Below are 21,092 nucleotides of genomic sequence, written 5' to 3' on the forward strand. Positions count from 1 at the left end.
GCATCTGATAAGAAAGACTGCTGTGATAGCCTAGCTTGACTTCCTGCAAAACAAATGACAATGATTTGTCATCTTCAAAGGTGCAGTTTTGTCACCGGTTTTAATTAAGCTAATTGTTTCACAGGCCAATGTGGACCAGATCTAGGGAAAAAAATACACTGTTCGTACATCTGGTTTGAAAAATTACACATGGCAACAAAAACTCCTTGTGATGAAACCACGATTCTTCCTTCCTGAAGCAACAGACAGACAGAAATCCAAAGGACTTCAATCCAACTTGTGACACAAGACAAGTGATCCACGTGGGCGTTCTCTACATGGATATCAATGATATTGAACAAGATTGCTGATGCCCAGGAAGATAGATTTGCAATTATTTGTAGAAGCCTGTACTGCAGGAATGAGACAAACCCACATTTACAAGTTACAGATAAAGCAACCTGAAGAGAAATGTATGGCGTAACTATGGAAATGATCCAGCACCAAGATGTTGCAAAGGCATCTGGGCAGGAAGGAAGAATACTAGCTTGTACAGTTGGAAAAAAGACAAGCAGGAGTTAAAGTAAGGGCTTGCCTTGATAAATGCATTTCAGCAGAGTCTAACAAAAACCACAGAAAGCAGTGCTTTGGTACAGACAGAAAAAGAAGCATCTAGAGAGAGAAGACAAACCAAAGACCATCATCACACAGGTGGTGGCTCAAACTTCACCCTCGACCAGCTAAGTGTCTGGGAGGTGAGGGGCAGGGCAGGGGAGCTCATCAGAATCCTAAGGGAACCCCGAGGGGAGCTGAGAGCTTCCACCATATCCTCTCCATATTCTGGACATTGAACTGATGGGGATTAAAAATACCACAGCCAAAGCAACAACAAAAAGTATCTTATTTACTGTGAGGCAAGAAGTAAGAATTTGAAGATAAATAAAACATAACAGTACATATACCTTTCTATACAGCTTAATAAAATTACTGAAAGATGCATCTGCTATTCTGGCAGAATGATGTTATTTGTTCTGCAGCCAGTTATGGAGACATAGTAGCCACTGTGATTACATGTAGTTCAAATTAGCATCAAAATAGACTTACTCTGATTTCATACTGGAGCCAATCTCAAAATTAAACCTTTCCTGCATGTACTTTTCCAAGCAGAAGGCATGCCTTGAAATTCAAATGTACAGTGACAAAAAAGAGAAAGCATTGAAAAAGCTGACCTGATTCCAATTTTAGCAGTGACTGTTCTCCACCTGCACTTGGCCATAGGCAGGTTCTGTTTTGCTAGGCTCTGCATTCCTGGTTGCCATCCACCACTACTTGGAGGAAGACAGCCTCAGCTTGCTGACACCCTTACCTCCAGCAGCACCGTGTGGCTCATGTGATAAATTGATGGTGACCATACCGTGTTTTTTGTTAGCAATCAATGAATAATTATGCAACATTTTAATTTGTTAAAGCTAGAAGCTTTAAGCCTTGCCTTCAAGCATCAGTCCTGCATGCATTCTTCCTCTCCTTCCTTAAAAGGAATCACCTGTGTTCCCGTTCCTGCTCTAACAGGGTTAAGTCCTATAACAACAATGGCAGTAGCTCAGTTTAACGTCTTCTTTTCACTTTGGTAGCATAAAAAGTAAACCACAGCTGTCGCAGTCAAAACGTGCTGCAGACCTCTGCTGCAGTCCCTGCAGAAAGCAATCGGCTACGGATGGTTAGCCTCGCACTGTGTGCTGGATTGCACAAGGTGAAAGTACTCCCTGGAAGTGCAGGAGCATTGCAGTTTCCCCGTCATCCCTCCCAGCCCACTGCTGGGGAAGAGCAGCACCCAGAGACTCTAAGCAGCCCTGCTCACGGGCACACAGCTGGTAGACAATGGCGGAGAGAAGGGGTCTCCAGGGCCTGGAGAAACACTGTGCTTCTCCTGATGCCACAAAGGATGAACCAGCATGAGCCCAACCTTCCTGAATCTGTCTGTTCATTCTGGTTCAAACCTGACAGCTGCATGCAGCCTACCAGCCCCCCCAGGAGGCAGGGAAATGGGAAAGCTCAGCCAGCTCATACTGAGAGATGGGCTTCCTGTCCTTGTCGGCAATGCCCACACCTCTCTCTTTGTCTGCTTTCCCCAAGCCTCTGCTCTGGCCTCCACTCCTCTGTGTGCTGTCCTCTACACAGCTCTGCTCTGTCCCAGCCAGCTCCAGGATCTGCCCATGTGTGCCACTCACATGCTATGTAATATATTCCAAAGCATCTGTATTCACAGATGATCTACAGCAAAACGCTGAGAATGCAATGGCTTGGTTTGGCAGTGAATTTCCTTGTGCATATTTAAAAAATTGTTTGTGTAAGTTAACAAAAGCTATATTAAATGGGTATATACTCATAGTCTTTATCAGGCAGCATTTCCTGTCATTTTGTGTGACCATTCACCTGCAGTGTCTGTCACTAATTCTACATTACTGAACCTGGGCTTTAAGCCTGTGCCAGATGCTGGAATTGGATGGTAGGAGGGGGTGTCCTAAAAATGTAAGGCAATGACCATCACACTGGGCATATGTTAGTGTAAATACCTGTACTAATTTTGCAACTTTATAACATTAGTCAATATTAACAAACAGCTGTTCACATAAAGAACAGTAACATTCTCAAATGGAAAATAGAACAAAGCATGTTATGGAGATGATGAGTTTTCTCTAACACTGCAACAGGTAAACCTGGGCTTCCAGCTGAGTAGATTTATTTGCTAAAGGCAAGTGTTTGAGTGCTTTTTAAAGAAAAGAAAAAGCTCGTGGGCCAGTGGTGCTGGCATGAGATGCTGCATGCAGAGGAAGCTGTAGGACCAAAGCTCAGACCTGACTGCAAGCAGCAGCATAATCTGAGAGGTTTTCTTTACATGTGGGGAAAGCAAGAAGTAATTTTCAAATCACAATTACAAGCATGCTGAGACACAGGCTGGCAACTGGCTTTTGCAAGTGACTCATTTTGAAGGATTTTGTAAATTGTATCTTTCTGATTAACTCCTGGGCAGTAACGTGAACCACGTGGCACTCTGAACCTCTCATGCCCTCTCTCATGCACCCATGTTGTACAAGCCCCACCTGTCACAGTGCAGGTCTGCAGATGGGAGGGGAACACTTTGGTTCCTAGGGTTTGCTCTGTGCAGGGAAAAGATTAAGATTTACACGTTGGAGAAATCACTTGGGTTGGGGTCTGCATGTGAGGAATTGGGCTCCTTCTGAAGGTATGGGGGTATGTGGAATGCTGGTTTACATAAGTCAAGCTCCTTAGTAAGCATCCAGCTTTAGAGCTGCTGTTCTAAGCATAAAAATATTTGATCATCTCATTTGCATTACATGACTCTGCCTCTGAGTTCAAACTTCTCACGAAAAAAATATAAAAAAAATAATTAACTGAATGACAGTGGTCAACTCTGTGTTTCTCATGACCAGATGTCTGTAACCTGTTGTGAATAAATCACACCTGTTAAAAGCAGAAGTGTCTTTTACTGCTGTCATTTACACATTGATTGCTCAGAGACTGGCTTGGGATGACTGTCCCTCTTCCGTGTTGTGAGAGACTCACTGTGGTCTGGCTCCCCACACTTGGTGTTCTGAGAAATTGTCACAGCCAAAATAATGACTTTCATATATTTCTTCTCTGATTTTCAGCTTGTGCTTTAAAAATGTTACTGCAGTAATGGGCAGCTGTAGGATTACTGTCATTTAACCCAAGCAATAATTATCCTATCCATTTAGCTTAAGGATTTCAGAAAAAAAAACCTTAATTGTAGTTCTGTCACCCCAGGCTGAATGATTAAATTCAGCATACAGGTGTCCTAGAAAGTAAAGACCAGACCTAAATTTTGAGAGAATTTTCACAGAAGGATGTAGATATATATTTTCAGTGTTTACTGAGATTAACTCAGACATTGAATACATTTCTAGCAATGCAAAGTTAACAGGACTATGTTTAAATCTTTGAGTAACTGTTTCAAATGCAGCAAGAACATAGGATAAACAATCACTTGCCTTCAGTAAAGCTCTTCATTAAAGAAATGAGCCCAAATGGTAAACTTTCAAACCATCCTCCCCAGGCTTAGAAACCCAGAAGTTAATAAAGATGAGCACAGCTTGCATCGAGATTTGCATGATGCTTGGTCAGTGGAGGCCAGAAGTGGCACTGCTCTGCAGCCATGCAGACACAGGGTCCCCAACCCTGTTCTGGTACGCAGTGCTTTGCACAGGGCCATTGGGATCAGATCCCAATTAGTTATGGACTGACATAAACATAGCCAGTTTCACCATGTCATCAGGATGCTGTTCTGTACAGTTTTGAGTTATGAATGTGATTTTGCAGTCTTACAATAGTTTCTACTAATCTGACCCCATGCATGTGCCTGAAAAACAAAAGGGCAAGATGGGTAAATGCAATATGCTTTTTTGAAATCCATCTTATTTGCAGTAAAGGGGGCATATGGAATCTGTTTTGACACTTGCTGGTCTTCATAGCATTGCCATCATGTGCAGAATTGAGCAATGCAAGACTAGGAATGATATATTTTATTAAGTAGCTTATTACTTGTTTTGTGTGCAACTGTTGAACTGTGTACGTCTATAGATTTTGGCTAATTAAGACCTTTTACTCCTGTGGACGTGACAGTATGATATGGTTTGATACTTCATGCTGGAGTCTGCTCTGAAGTAGTATAAAGATTTATGTCCTTTGCTACCAGCACGTAGAGAAGTCAAACACACTGTCAAGAGTCTGCTTTGTGGAACCTGAAGCCAGAGATCTCACCTATTTGTACAGGCAAATATGTAAATTACTCTTTTTAGGAAACAACAACCAACCAAATCCTTTAAAAAGTACCTTCTGTTAGTTTTATTTACATGCTGCTAAGTAGTATAAACTGGATAATATAGAACAAATTGAAGAAACTAGATGTAAGGCAAGTGTTTATTTTCAATATATATATATTTTTTTAAGTAAAAGCAAAAGATACTACATACAACTAAGTTTAAATAAGACTACACAATTAATTCCCGACGTGGCGAAGAAACACTGAAAAAGTAAATGTAAATTTGTTTCCTTTTAAAATTTCTCATAATTCTTTGTTTGATAAATGTTTGCTGACATAACAAATTGAAGTTTTGTTAACAAGCCTATTCAATATTCTAAGCCAATGCCCAGGACTACACTACTCAAATTGAACAGTGAAAAAAGAATTTAACCCCTTCTGCTATCTTAGTTTAATTGAGAGAGTTTAGTTGAGAGAGGAGACCAAAAGGATTGACTTTCATCAAGCCTTATTTGCATAGTCAAAAAAAATCTTAGTGGTAAACTACACAGTTCCTCTAGAATGATACCTTTCTAGTAGAAATATTGAGCATCAAAGATTATTGAACAGCATTCATATTACAGCTCTGATAACTTACCAATCTGCGCAGATTAAGCTGCCTGGTTTTACGTACACTGTTCATGAATCTCTGGCCCATCTTTCTGGCACTCCAGACTGATAGGAACATCCTACGTTTAATGCAAATTTCTTTAGGCTTTCTTCAGTCATCAAAACGAACCCAGCTGCACTGAGATCTCAAGAGAAGTCTCAGGGGAAAAGAGTGCAACCAGTTATTAAGAAGACTAGATGTTGATTACTGTACCCTAGGTTGTTCCAACATTTGGATTAATCCGCCTTCCATCTGTTACAGTTTTTTCTCTCTCATCTTTGTTGAGAAGAAAACGCTGAGCCGACCCACACTGAAAAAGGGGCCAGTTTGATTAACTGCTTTGTAACAGAAGATGCAAAGTAACACAAAGTAACACCCCTGCACATACCTGTATCTTCTTCACATACAGAAAGTTCAAAAAGTAGTAACTTGTCAAGAACTCGGGCAAGGCAAGATTGAAGAGCATCTCCTCAGAGTGACTACCAAAGCATAATGCTTGTGTAAAATTGAGTGTTCCTGAGGGCTTATTCAAATTTTGTTGTTACTACTTTACGTACTTTCCATTGGTCTCCTTACGTTCCTAATAGCAGAGGTTCTATCTTTCTGACTATACCTGAAGATGGTTTAGAAGCTTGAGAAGAGTCTTCATCATAGATAACAATATGAGATCATAGATCCTGAGATTGTAGATTTGTCACAATCAAAAATGGCAACTTATCTTGCAAAATGCATCTCAAATTATCTGAAATTATTAATTGAAAACAGGAGCTTCATCTTCAGGAGAACCTTGCCTATCTGTCTCAGAGGAGAACAAGGATTTAGGAACTCATGTAAGTGGCTAAATGTACTGGGTCAAGTAGGAAATTACTCTGACTACTAGTTCACCTTGAACGTGTCTTTGTAGCTCATGAAGTCATAAAAGTCTATCAGTATGCACAGTTTTTCCAGTCTCCTAATGAAGACAGAAGATCCACAAGCTCTAAAGGCCATCTGGGCAAGCACTTGATATAATGAAAATGATGGAGGCATCAGGCAGAGTGGCTGCAGGGAATAAAGACCAGGAGAGATCTTAGCAGCATAAGATTTTGGATCAGCAGGAAAGGTGGTTGTCCTGCTTTCAAAGCAGCATGTGTCCATATAAGCAATTATTTCTCATATAGATTAGTGAGAAGTTAAATAAAGGGCAGAAGAGACAGAATGTATGCTGATGTATGCTGCAATAGCTTTAACTGATGTAGCCAGAAACCAGAGCCAGCTCAAAGATTTTCAGAATGAGAGAATGACACTGTAACACGGTTTAGTCCTCGTATAGCCGCTACCAGCAGTGAATCCGTACTTCTAAATGAGTTTATACATCTCAACATAAACTTGCATTACTGAAATAACCATTCCTTAGGTCAGTGTTTACTAATGACTAAACATACTGACTCCCAATTTTATTGCTATCTCCTGACTCGGCTCTTTCCCAAACAAGGAGTCAAACTGATGCAACTTTCATTGTAAGGTAGCTGAATCCTGCCTCTGACTGTTCTTATTCCTGTTCTGTGAACCATTTCTAGGTTGATATCTTTTCTGATCTAAAAAACCACACACAGTTGTCAAGATACAGGAACCCTGTAGATTGCTATAGAGATACAATAATGCAGTTTTATTCCCATTTGCTTCCTCAAGCATCCTTTGAATTCAATTTAGCTTTTTAACTGCAACTGAGCACTGAGATCATTTTCCATTTATCTGTTATAATCCTGAGCTCTCATTTCTCTAAGGTGATGCAGTGAGAATGCAAGTTCTGATGGGACTATCTTGTGGAATCCTTCTGGTATCCTCCATCCACCACAATTACTGATCTCCTTTCCTACAACTGATGTACCTGTTTTTTTTATGACTTTTTTCAAAGGATTCCATTGTTAGTATCTAAAAAAAAAAATTCTAAAAACCAACATCAGCAAGTTCTGCTGCACAAAGCTATTAAGAGCATGCACACCAAGATCAACTCTACAATGGTTTCATCAGTTTCTCATTAACACTTTCTCCATGACTAAATGCTTTACAACAGTTTCCCCATTGTTTTCCCAGTCCAAAGATCAAGGTCTCTTTTCTAGTATCCCTCCTGAAATAAATATCATTCGATCCTAGAAATACTTCTACGAATGGCTTAGCAGGTGACAAAAGCAGGTATGCACTGAGTGGTACAAGGCATTTACTCCACAGTATAAATTTGTAGGGTATGTAATCAACTGGGTGACCCTGCCAGGAAGATTACAAAGTGTCATGTGACGTTTGGCTACAACTGAGATATACTATTGGAACATGTTTTGGAACTATGTACCAATATACTGTAAACATGGGAGCTATAAATACAATACAAGCCCTTTCACACACAGGTTGCTTTCAATGAATGATGCTTTAAAATATTCTTTTTTTTTTTTTTTTTCCCACTGTGTTACATCATGACCCACAATTTTAAACCCTTGCAATAATCTCTTCCTCAAAGCTCTTTTTCTTGATAGAAAACTTGACTTTCCAGTCCACAGTTAGAAAAACTTGTTTTATACCTTATCTATGACTGCTTTCATTTGGTCAGAGCTACTTAATAAAAATACTAAGTTGGGAAAAAAAAAATAGTAAATCTGAAGGTACGATAGAGAAGCTAAATGGAGTTTTAAAATCAAAATAACTTATTTTGTAGCATCACCATCTAGTGGTCAGCCTCGTTAGCAATGTATATTTTCAATTTCAGCAAAGTCAGTTCAATTTGGTTGTTTTTTATTGCAGTAACTTGAGAAATCTCATATTGTAATCTCAGAGTCCTACAAAAAATGATGAAAGTTCATACTGAAGAAACTCTGGTTCTCAATGCCTGCCTACATGGAAACATTCTTTAATACATATGGGACAGAATATTTCTGAAGGAATTTTGATTCTCTACCACCAAGTATTCAAAAAAAAAAAACAAACCAACACCATTTTACTGGATGAAGAATTCCACTTGACACATCCGCATTATTGCCCTCTAAACATTTAGGATATTTGCCTTTCTAGTTAGTGAAAGTGCTCTTTGAAAACCAATTGTCCAAATAAGGTACAACAGCTGGTGTAAGTCCTAGAAAACTTGACAGCTTCTCTTGAGGGCTAAACAAACTAGTTAAAACCCTGATCAATTTCTCATCATCTTTTATCCATGTTCCGCATTGTTGCTCCAAATTGCTGTGGGCTTGCAATAAATAAATAAATAAATTTAAAAAAAAAAAAAAAAAAAGTATTCTTCAGAAAATTTGATTCTACTGCCCTCTACAGCATTTCTAAAAAGCAGCATACAATGATAAAGCAGTATTTACATTTGATAGGTTCTCTGTTTTTTAGAAGTCGGATGTTTAGCATTTTTACTTGAAATAATTATCTTCCTGTATTATTAGTGTAATGAACACATCCTTAGTAAAACTTCCCAGTGCCCTCTATTATATTTTGTTTCTTTAAGCAAGTGCACTATTGTATAAATCTAATCAAAATTTTACACACCAGCTAAGACTAGTCCCTACAACATAGTCCAACAAGTCAACATAGCAAATGAATTATGAAAAGCTCTCTCAACTCAGAGCTGTTGTGACTATATAGACATTCAGGATGAGCTATGCCAAAACCAGGAATTCATCTTGAAGATCATCAGGACAAAAGAAGAGAGGACCAGCTATACTAAGCACACAAGAATAGCCCTGGGTTTCTCTGACATAATAAAGTCCAAGTTTTAAGAGCATTTATTCCAGCTTTAGCAAACTATTTCCTGACCAAAAATAAATACTGTAAGCTCAAAGGCATCTTAGTCTACAAGATTCCTTAAATACTCCCAGGGTCTGTGAAATTATGAATTACAGACTCATAGAGGTTGGAAAAGACCTCTGAGACTTTAAGTCATCTGGGTGTCTTACAACCATACATCTTTAATCAATGTGTGGAACTAAATCAATTCCTTAATGTCTATAAAGTGAATTTTACAAATGAGCAGTTCCATACACAAAAATTTAACCCAAGAGAGTATATTCAAACAGTTCAAACTTGTAACGTAAAGAACTGCCTACCTTTACTGGTGAAATATGAGAATGAGAAACAAATCCATGTACATTCTCAATCTGGGACAGATTCTTCTCCGATACATGAACCAGCTCTGGACCCGTCACCTCGTTGGCAATGTGGGGCGAGCTGTGCTCCTGCGGAGGTGTGTCTTCATCCTGGTAGCGGTATTTCTGAAGAAAACATTTGAAACAAAGATCAGCCCACTATCAAAACACGAAAGGATTATCCAGAAAACTCAGGACAAACATACGTAGTAATTTTCTAACTCTGCTAATCTCAAGGTAATAAAACCTAACAAGTTTAAATTATTTTCATCTAAATCCATCTACAAAGGTTTCTGCCATTTTAGTTTCATCAAAAATGCTTTGAAGCTACCTAGTTTATGGGGTTTTTTGTTTTGGTTTGTTTTTTTACCTGTTTTTCACCTGTTTTTTTTACCTGTACTGCGTACAGTAACAATGCTTCCACACTCTCCTCCCAAGGGCTCCTCTTAACTGTGTTTGCTTACACATTTAACACAAACCCTGTGCCCTGCCTTTCCATCAGCCTCAAAATCTTCTTCCACACTTCCTATTTAGAGCACCTGCTAAAAGCCTTTTTTGTCAGCTGAAGTCTCAGCTTTTATACCAGGTATCAACACAGCAATTCACTGCTCCTAACTCCGCCTGAAGCTATAATATGTGGTTTTACTAAGAGCCAGAGTAAGCTTCTGCAACACAGAAGCCTCCACACGAATACAAGACATTACTCAGTCAATGTTATTAATTTTTCATTCAATTTTAAAAACCAGCCCCTATTTATTTATCCATCAGGGATGCAGTCTAGCCAGATTGTTCTGTAGCCACTGTAGCAGACTCCTGCTAAAAGCTATGAATGAAGCTGTGGACACACAGGGGCATAATATTCACCTGTTCTCTGGGTTGCAGGTTAACTGCTCATCCAGCAGCTCTGAACACATGCTCACATTATAAATGTGCTTAAAGAAAAACCTCAGATTCAACTTTCCAGTCTCAACCAATTCCAAGGCATGCTCGGTCATCCGTGCATTTTATTGCCCTTCATAAAAAGAGTAAAGCAGTATTACAAACTTATGAGTTCTACAGGACAAACTATAAAGAATCCACTTGAGAAGGTGCATTAGTTACCAGTCCCTTAATGCTTAAGCCACTCATTTCTAGGGTGACTGGAACTTGTGACCCCTGAAGATCCTGCTAGTCCACATGCTGTGAAAATATGGGAAGATAGCATCTGAAAGTGAATCAACTTCACAACTCAGATCAGACAAAATCCTGTGCAAAGCTACGAGGGGATCAGTCAAGTTTAAAATCAAAATTGATAAACTGAAGGCAGGTGAATCAAAACCAACTTACTTTACAAAAAAAATACCTTTCGTCAAATCACAGAACTACTTGGCTTTTTTCCTGAAACCAAATATTTATCAGAAGCAGGTATTTAGACAGTGAGAGCAAATAGGCTCTAGATTTCGTTAAGAAACATCTCCACATAACAATACATTACATATGAAGCTTTAACAAGACAATGTGCATTACAATTTACTTTAAAAACAAGTTTTGTGGTAAAGGATTCTGCCATGCAATGATGAGAGAAATAAACCTCTCAGAAAGCATCGTAAACGTGACGTACTAAGTGGATGATGATGTGATATTCAAGATTACTGCTGTCTTTTGCACGAAATACTTCAAAGCAAAGTGTTTCAACTTCCAGTGAAGCAGACATTCTTTTAACACCTAGCACTCCAGAGAAGTGCAAGTATTTGGTACTACGTTGCTACTGCACATCACCTCCAGAACTCCCAGCCTCCTGATGGACACAGAGCACTCAAGGGAACCAGCCTGCTCAAACTGTGCCATTCCCAACAGCCCATTCCTTCCTTCTCCAGGAGCTGCCACCACTGAAACAGGAATTTGGTCATCTCCTTCAGTCAAATTAATTCTGCTGTCAGACTTGAATCTAAATCCCATACAACTTAAACCCCACATGAGCCTAAAGGCGCATTTTCACTGTACAGCCTTGTGACCCAACAGTCAGTGGCTGTGCAAAGCAGCAGGGCCCTCTGGACCTCTCCCAGTGCTGCTTTGCAACATCTTGCTGTCCCTTGCTTCCAGCACACACCTGGATTAATGGGGAGCAAGTTCAGCAGGCTGAGCCAGCAGCATTGATTCCCTGTTCCAGCAGTATTCATCTGCTAGAATTTTAATTCCCTGAACTGGCTCACCAGATGAAATATGCACTGATAGCAACACAAGGAGAAAGGGAGGGAGGGAGCAGGACCAACCCATCTTACAGTAGCTAGGCAAAGACCACTTCTCTGCTTACAGCTAAAATAATGCAATCGTATGCCCAACCCAGGCACCAGGAGACCCCAGCTTAGAAGAAGCAGCCAAGGAATGGGCAAGGCTGATAGATCAAAGGAAGGAATTAGGCCAGGTGTGGCAAAACAGCTCTGAATTTGCTGACAGCACATCTAGAAAGTTTCCCACACCACTCAGACAGTAGCCAGGCCTTTAAACTATTGTTTTTATCATTACTTTTCTTTTTTTTTTTTTAAGAAGCTTTACAGACTAGTTTATCATCATAATTTCAAAGTGAAAAAAAACTGCAAGTGCTGAACATTTAATGCACAATTCTGACAGATACTGTCCCCTAAAGAATTCAGCTGCAGGTTTATATGTATGCTAAGATGAAGTCCAAACATCTCTCTTTTGATGTAACATGGTTAACAAGATTTATTCAAAACAGATTACACACTTTATAGTATTTATTCACAGTTCAAAACCCACTGATTAAATTATTTGCTGATGTAAACTGCTGAAGTAGCCATTAACTTTAATAAACCTGTGCTACTTTGTGAGACCAGAAGTTGCTCCATATTCACCACAGTAAAATCATTCATTATGCTAAGTGCTCAAGCCTGCAGCCTCCCTGCCTAAATTCACCAGCCTAGCAGAGTTAAAAATAAAAACAAACACAGTATCTGCAAAACACACAGGATAAACAAGGATTTTGTGGACATCTTGTAGCACTGTTTTTCAGAATACAGATCATCTGTTCACAGAAAAAGCACAGAAAAGCTTCAGGAAATACTGTATTTTAGAAGGAAGGTATTTCAAACAAATTCATACATAATCTACTCTCCAGAGATAATTAAGCTGTGGTTTTATATTTTTAAGAAGTTACCCTAATGAGAGGTCTTACTGAAAGAGAACCAAAAGAAAATTAAGAACTCCCAAACAATCCCATGCCTTAAACTGGTGACCCACATCCACAACAGCATGCAATTCTGTTAATCTACATATTCAAGCCATACAGAATGCCATGTTCATGGACTGAAAATTAATCTTGCAAGAACACCCTCAACTACCAGATAATTTGATGACAAAAATATAAGACAGCAGCAACTATATTTCTCTTCAGGAGGGGACGTATATCAAAGCCCAATCCATATCAGAAGTACACATTAATCCGATGTCTTACACAGAAACAAATTTGAAAGCACAGTAATACAACTTCTGAACATACATGTGCACACAAATTCAGTGCTAAGGCAGCTTTAATGTTAGAATAAGAGTGATAAGGTGCCTAAAAAAAAACCAAGAAATACTGCCAGTCTTCTTTCTTGTACTCCCCTTCTCCCACAGCTTTAATGCTCCTCATCCATGCTGCAACATGATTCCCAAGTCAATGAAACACTACAAATAAAAATAACGAACAAAACCCAGAAAAACACAGCCTGATTTATACAGCTGTGTCAAGGCTGGTTTTAATTTTCACCGTACAAGTCCAATCAATATTTTGAAAAAGGTTGAGAATAAGTGAGGACTTAAAAAAGGAGATACAATTGCTTCAATGTGATAAATACAAAGAAGTTCACAGGGTCGAATATCTCCACTGCAGCATGAACAGACAGCATAAAAAAGCAACGTGGATTTAAACCATTTGCTCATGATGACCCAGATGTGTACACTTGTCCTTATTCAGTCACTGCTCCACTTCAGAAGTGAAGCTTGACCTGAAGGGACCCATCAGAAGGCCATGCCAGCAAGCAGAGTTGTTGGGAAACACTCCTTTACATTCAGCATTTCCTCTCCTGCACAAAAGGACTACAATGCAGCAAGTCAAAAGAAGGTAAGTAGGAAAATCTAAATAACTACAGTTATCCCCATATCTCCCTCCCAAAAAAACTGCCTTCACAACTCTTGAAGGTACCGATCAGCAGGAAATGCACTCCAATAACTGCAGCATCAAAAGCAACACCACAGCCAGATTTGCCATAATCATGCTAAAACAAAGCCATTAAGACGCTAGCATATTTCTGAGAGTAACCTGCAGCCTGGTGGAGGTGCTAAACCAGGAGAAAAACAGTCAGGAAAACACAGTGCTTTCTCACTGAGAAAAAGGAAAGGATACAAAACAAGAAGCATGCTCAGCTATTGCAGAATGGAAGTGACCTTGAAAACTTCTCATTTCTGACAGCTGGGCAGACTGTAAAAACCAAATGAAATCTCATTGAAGGTGAACAGCAACTCAGTGAAAAGCTGAAAGCCTGCAGCTATAACAAAAGAAACTTCAGTAATGAAACCGAAGCAGATTAGTGTGTATTTTCAAAACTTCTTCACTGATCACAGCATAGGACATTGAGAATTATTTACATTTTAGGTCTTAATATATGATAAAATAAATGATACAGTAGAACAGAATAGATTTATTTTTTAAGCACATGTTCAGGACTTTGAATAACTAACCCCTTCTCTCTCAAAATAGAAGCACTGAGTTTTCTTTTAATAACTAGTGCTGAGAGAAAAAACTAAGGCATTTCAACACTACAGACATGGGGAGCTGCCTTTCATATTTGGAATTCATTTTCCTCTTCAGTTTGACATTGTATCTTGAGCAAAACCGATGTAACACGCTAATTAGGTCACAATGTTCCACCATATGCAAAAATACACAGTGTTAAATGCAAACATTTATGCATTGCTTCATATCACGGATATTCAGAAATGATAAGACAGTTGAAGATACACATGCAGTGAAGAAATCCACCTGTACCAGAATGCCAAGGAAAGGAGACCAAACAAGGAGCAGTTAGATTGCCAGTGGTCTTTTCCTATACAGTAAAAACAAAACTTTTTTCTATGGAAAATAGAAAACACTGTTTCATAGAACAACTTGCGTGAGATGGATTATTTCTTGATGTAAAGTACTGAAAAGGTTATACTGTATTATTATTTCACATTTTCACAAGTATTGGCTCTTTGATTTTCCTTATTCAAAAGGGATTTTTCTGATATCACAATGGTATCTCAGTACAGTAAAACCTTGCAACATTCCTTCCAAAAAAAAAAAAAATTGGAAGTGCCAAGTGCAAAATCCCTCTGTTATACCAGCAGGTCACAGTTACTCAAACTTAATCTTCAGTTCTCTTGGGATTTGCAAAGCACAGAGCACTCGCTCTGTATTAACTGTGATGTGTGTTCTCAGAAGGGCTGAGGTGGGCAGCATGTCTGCATCCCTCTGCCCAGCCCTCGCCCCAGAAGGACCGCCTACAGCAGATGCCCAAGCGGCTTTGGAAGACCTCCAGGGAGGAGTCCCCATACCTCCCTGATCCCTGTGCCAGTGCTGTGTGGGTGGCTGAGCACTGAAGTGCTGCTGAATGTTCTCAGGGAACCTCCAGTGCACCAGCTTGTGCTCATGGCCTCTTGTCCTGGCGCTGGGCACCACAGAGCCAAACCTGGCTCTGCCTTCTTCGCACCCCCCGTTCAGCTATTTATAGACATTGATGAGATCCCCCAGAGCCTTCTCTTCTGCAAGCTGAACAGCCAGTTTATTTAGCTATAATTAAAGCCCATGCAGAAGAGCCTAACAAAACATTTTCAGGTACAACACTGCTCAATCACACTTGAGAAACTATCAGCCTGCAGGACACGCTCGTGTACAGCTCTCGGCAGAGGCAGCAGCACCACACCTGCCCTTCGGGCTGACCTGTGCCCATGGGGCCAGGCCGGGGCCCCACAGCCGCCCCCAGGGTGCAGGGTGCCAGGCCCAGCCGGGCCCACATGCAGCCAGACAGGCCGCTGACGTGCGAGCGCAGTACGAAACGCGCTGTCACTCAAATCCGGCACAAAACGCCTAAAGTGGATTCTGGATATTCGCTGGGTATTTTTAGTTTGCTCTTAAAGGGACCGGCATCTCTTAGCTACAGCACAACCGGCAAAATTCAATTCTATTTTCATCCTAGGGCTTTCTTCGCAAGTTTGCTGTTATAAATAAGCAGGAGATGTGCAGTTCCACAAAGAATGAAAGAAATCTTGATTTTATAGCAATAGCTTCCAACCTGCATCAATAAATACACACATTTGTGACTGAAAAATGCTTTGGGCACATGAAAGACAAACAGATACAAAACACAGCAAATTCCTGCCTACTGAATAAGGATTCAGCTTGGAGCTCCACAAAAATTATTCAGACAATCAAAAGAGCCATAAGGAAAAAAAAAAAAAATCAGAGCCTTTCTTCCCAAACTCATGGCATTTCTTCAGTGTCAACACATACATATTATTTATACGTGTGTACATATGTATAGGCACATCTGCTTCTAATTTATAAAAATCAGTTCCATTTTCCTGTATATGTGTTTAGAACAATGAACACCAACTTGGAAACACTGAACATGCAAAATAACTTCTGGAGACAAAGACTGCTGAATCTCAGTCTGAAAAGCAACTTCACACACATTAAAATTAAAGGGGCTTTCTAGCAGCTACATTCCCACACATCCCTCAATTTGTATTAATTTCACTGGAAAAAGCACTTTGAACAGCACTGAATACATTGCTTCTTATTCTGTGAATTAGGAAATTATACATTTTATTACTCTAAAATCCAAACAGTTGATGGAGTCCTAAAATGACTAAATGCCCACAGGCACTGTTAAACCCAAACCTGCCACTAACGATTGCTTCTATCAATCTGATGTCAAGAGGCATTTCCAGCCCCGCATCTCGGTGCAAGTCTCCCGTGTATTTAATTCTCCACAGCTGAAGAAAATGAAAGCCAAGTGCCATAAACTGATTACACGATGATTAATGCTGATTAATGGGGAATGACGACATTTTACATGCGGCATTCAGTAAATTCAAAACGCTGTTCAAAGGGATCTCTAAAGAGTAGTCACGATAATTCATTACTTCAGTCAGAATCACCAAGAGCCCCAAAAACCGAGTAACACACAGAACAGAATACACACTATTTAAACGGAAATAAGGTACAGCCACATTACACATCCTGGCAATCATTCACAGCCTATTAAATCCAGCTTACATTTCCAGGAAAGTCCTATTATAGACCCACCTTACATCCAAACATTAAAGATATTGTGTTGTTGGTACACGCTACTTTACAGTGGCATAGCATCGGAGAAAAACAATCCAAGTTTTTTATGCTAGGAGACATTTTTTCAGACCCTGTGCACTTCAATCGATCCACGACCGAGATTCCAGAAAAATGCCTCTGTAAGCGCTGCTTGCTGCCTGTCTTTGACATTTATTCTAAGTCCATAGTTTTCAGAAATAAGCCTTTATATAAAACAGCTTGAATCCTTCAGGAAAAAAAAATTGCTCCATGTTAGAAACCAGATCTTAAAAAAAGCAAACAAAAAAAAAATCCTGTGTCCATTTTTAAAAACGTTCGAGTCAGCTTTACATGTAATTACATTAGCGTCAGCCGGGAGCGACAACTGTACGGCAGCCCCAAGTAACACTCGGATCCTCGCACCAGACCCCGGGGTTAGATCCACCGCGGCTGCTCCACCTGCTGCAGTGCAAGGTCTGCGATCTCCTCCTCCATGAAAACAGAAGCAACTCCAGCAGAGCCACGATGCTCGGCTCGGTGTGCGCTGGTTGCTTAGGGGAGGGGCAAGATGTTGCAGTAAGGGACTCGCCGCACGGCCCGCCAGAGATCAGCCCAACGCTTCCCGCAAGGTGCTTTCGCACTGCACCAATGAGCATGTGAAAACCCATTTTAAAATCAGATGTGCGTAATTATAAAACCGGGGAAGTTGTAAGCTTAGCAGCAGGGTATTTGCTGATCTGCAGTTTGCACAGCTTTGTCAAGGAGCTCTCAGCAGACCGCGGAATGAATGGCTATGGGATATTTAATCCTCATTTTCTAGCATTAAAAATTCAAGGTTAATGAAACGTTAAGAAACGTTGACTGCTGAGTAAAACTCCTAGTGGTCTACAAAAGCAATTAAACAGCAACAGAAAGATACAAATATTCTCCAGCTTCAATACAATGAAATCACAGAATCACAGAATTGTAGGGGCTGGAAGGAACCTCGAAAGATCATGGAGTCCAACCCCCCTGCAAAGCAGGCCCCCTACAGCAGGCTGCACAGTCCATACAAGTCTTGAATATCTCCAGAGAAGGAGAACCCACAACGTCCCTGGGCAGCCTGTTACAGTGCTCCATCACCCTCACTGTGGAGAAGTTCCTCCGCATACTGGTGCAAAACTTCCTATGCTCAAGTTTACGGCTGTTTCCCTTTGCCCTATCCCCACAGACCACTGAAAAGAGGTCAGCCATGTCTCTCTGACTCAGAAATCAGAAGCTATGATTTTTCAACCCCAGTTGTCTTTAAGAAGTCAGGAATAATTTGGTATATCCATCAATTTGGTTATGAGCCACTCTCAGTGAAGTATTTCATTACAAGCAATGGTACAAGTGAATATTAAAAAAAAAAGTTTTTTTAAAAAGTTATTTCCTTAGAAGAAGTAAATACAGTCACAGTCTCCTTAAGATTTTTATTATTTGTTGTATAAGACATTTATAAAAAATGGTTATTGAGGTTTTCTTTATCACAACTATAAAGTCTCAATTCTTCCACTCCCCCTTTCCCTAGAAGCATCAGTCTGTGCAGAATTTTAATATATTTCTGTATTTTAACTTGATATTATAGATTTTGATCAAGAGCACATTCTGTGATTTCTCTCTCAGAAACTGATAAACCTTTGCAAAAAATAAAAATCAATTCAATAACTATAAGCCATAACATCAATTTTAAATTGTGCTGAATAATATTTTTTTTTTAAAAAAGCAAGCATTGAACACTCTCAGAGAAGTTTGCTCTTCTCCTTTTGGTTGTGACTGTTCACCTAAGTTTAAGTCTCAAGCAGCCTACTGTCATCTCTGTTTTATTTCACCTGGTTTACCTGACGAGTAAGAAGTGTAATGTAGTGAAAAATGGACATCCACACTTACAGCTCAGAAACAAGGAGCTTCACGAGTTGTACTGTAGGCAGTCATCTTAACAAACGTGCAGACCGATGAAACCAAAACTAAGGCAAAACGTCTAGAGAAAAATGTGCAACTCTGCCCACAATAAACCCCAAATGAACTTCATTTGCATGAGGTCCTCCTCCTTGGCAGAAGATGCTACACTAACAAGCATAGCTTTCTTTCCAGCACGTGCTATGACCTACACTTGCTCACCAAAAAACCTGAGGCATTGCTTCCTACAGTAGGTCACCTGCATCATGGGCAGCAACAGTAGCAAACCAAAGAAAAAATCCTAAGTGGAACAAGAAAATACATTACGTGCACACAGATACATCTTCTGTGTGTATATGTGTTGGGTTAAGCTTCTCTTGCATATACATTTAAACCCAGGGGCAGTCGAGTATAAAAGAATCAGTGAGGAATCTAGAAAAGCCCTCTATTCCCCTTCAGGTGGCTGGGGGTCACAGCATACAATCTCTCGTCTGAAGAACTAGGGCAAAGCACACAGAATGATAAGCATAAACACATGAGAAAGGAAAAAAATGCATAAGGGGAAAGAAAACAGTAAAGCACTGCCCATTCCACAAAGAACAGAAGACTGTTGCTACACCACAACGCAACCTTTTCTATACACAGTCTATTTTGTTTCCGTAGTTCCAGTCGTATTGCAAAGTATTCTAATGAAATACATAGCCAAATGCATGGCAATTTCATGACAAAGTCAAAGAGGAAAAGCAACTGGAGTGTTGCACAAATAGCTTTTTGTAATGCAGAAAAAAAATAAGCTCTAATGTGCCATGGGCATAGAAGAATCAATAAGTGGAAAATACAGTCTACACATCCACAAAGGATTCGGTCAGTAAGATATGAAAGAAGAAAAAGCTTAAGTAACTTCAGGCAATTACATCTACATTGTTGATGAAGACCACATAACATCTGAATCTTTCAGCCATGTCTTCACAGCTCTAGGCAAACAAATCAGTTATACGACAAAACCGCCCTGGTCTTTACAAAAATCACAACTTTTAAGAATATCATATCTTGTCACAAAAGCTTAAAAATACAATACTTAAATTTGTGATGTTTAAGTATAGTTTGCTGACCAAATCACAAAATTTAACTGCAATGGTTTCACTTGCTCAAAACAACTATTTGCACTCCAAGGCATCTTAAATATGCAGCTGTGAACACAAAGCTTCCAGAGATCTGAACAAAATCATACAAACACCCATACTCAAAATATCTCAAATCTACTTTTGAACTCTTCACCTCCCTATGTAACTACTGTTCTGACTGCAACTGAAAGTTAGATAAACATTTCAAAAGACAAAAAACAATCAATTAACACATGAAGTCATTGGTGAGAAGAATGCAGCCTTAATTGCTTATTTAACAATACTCCTTCCCAACTTAGAGGACCAATCCTGAGCTCTTTCAGTCTGAACCTTTGGTTTCCATGCTGATGATCCAAAACAATTTTTAAAAGGGAAGACTGCAAGATAAAGTGTTCCCTCTTCTTTCTAATGCTGCCATTTGTAAGGACAAGAACAAATCTGTATTCATTGAACAAAAGAACAACAAAAATTTAAACTCTCTTCCTGCACAGGAGGATTCCACCTGATCCCATAAAAATGTAAAAATTACAGTTTTATATTTAAAAATTTCTGAGGAAACGAACTCAAAGCTTTTAAAAACTGATATTTACTTTAAAGTGACACCACTGAAACGACTTTTCATGCTTATGAAAAGACTACATAAAAAATGAATTGCTTTTTTCCAAGTTTCTTTCAAATGTTTACTTGGCAATAACACATCTTCATTTATGGCTCCCACATGTTCAGTAAAAATACCAACATCATTAAGAACTTTAATTAGTATGCAAAAGTAATTGTTATTATCATAAAAAAAGAAAGCTGTTATTTCAAAGAGTCCTTGGGATAGAGAGAATCAAGAGTTATGTAGTATCAAAAAAAAAAAAGCACCACAATCCCTTCAGGAACCTAATATTCCTGTTTAGCATTTACCCACAATTCTTGACTGATTGCATGTACTTGTACCTGTTTCATCAATCCATGTGTTGCACTCATTCTCATACAATATAGGTAAGGAATAAATAACCTCAGATGACCTGGACTTTTTAAACAGCATGAAGAAATGCAGGTCTAATTTGGCAAAGACATCACTTAGTCAGAATGCCAAATCACAGGGAAAAAAGACTATACTAACCTTCATATTGCATTAAACAGAATATGACTCCCCGGTATCACTGCAGGCACCTGTCAGTCCGGTGGGATT

General features: G+C 39.5%; 1 protein-coding gene across 15 annotated transcripts in view; it reads right to left on the reverse strand.

The window, feature by feature from the left end:
• Positions 1 to 21,092, reverse strand: part of DLG1 (discs large MAGUK scaffold protein 1) — a 134,293-nt gene that overhangs the window by 78,028 nt on the left and 35,173 nt on the right. For all 15 annotated transcript variants that reach the window (XM_031596266.2, XM_090147359.1, XM_090147362.1 and 12 more), the window contains one exon: positions 9,506 to 9,670. In XM_031596266.2, the coding sequence (XP_031452126.1) occupies positions 9,506 to 9,670 (165 nt within the window). The remainder of the gene's footprint in view (positions 1 to 9,505; positions 9,671 to 21,092) is intronic.

Source organism: Phasianus colchicus, chromosome 10, assembly GCF_987193195.1.
Source record: "Phasianus colchicus chromosome 10, bPhaCol1.hap1.1, whole genome shotgun sequence".
Lineage (NCBI taxonomy): Eukaryota > Metazoa > Chordata > Aves > Galliformes > Phasianidae > Phasianus > Phasianus colchicus.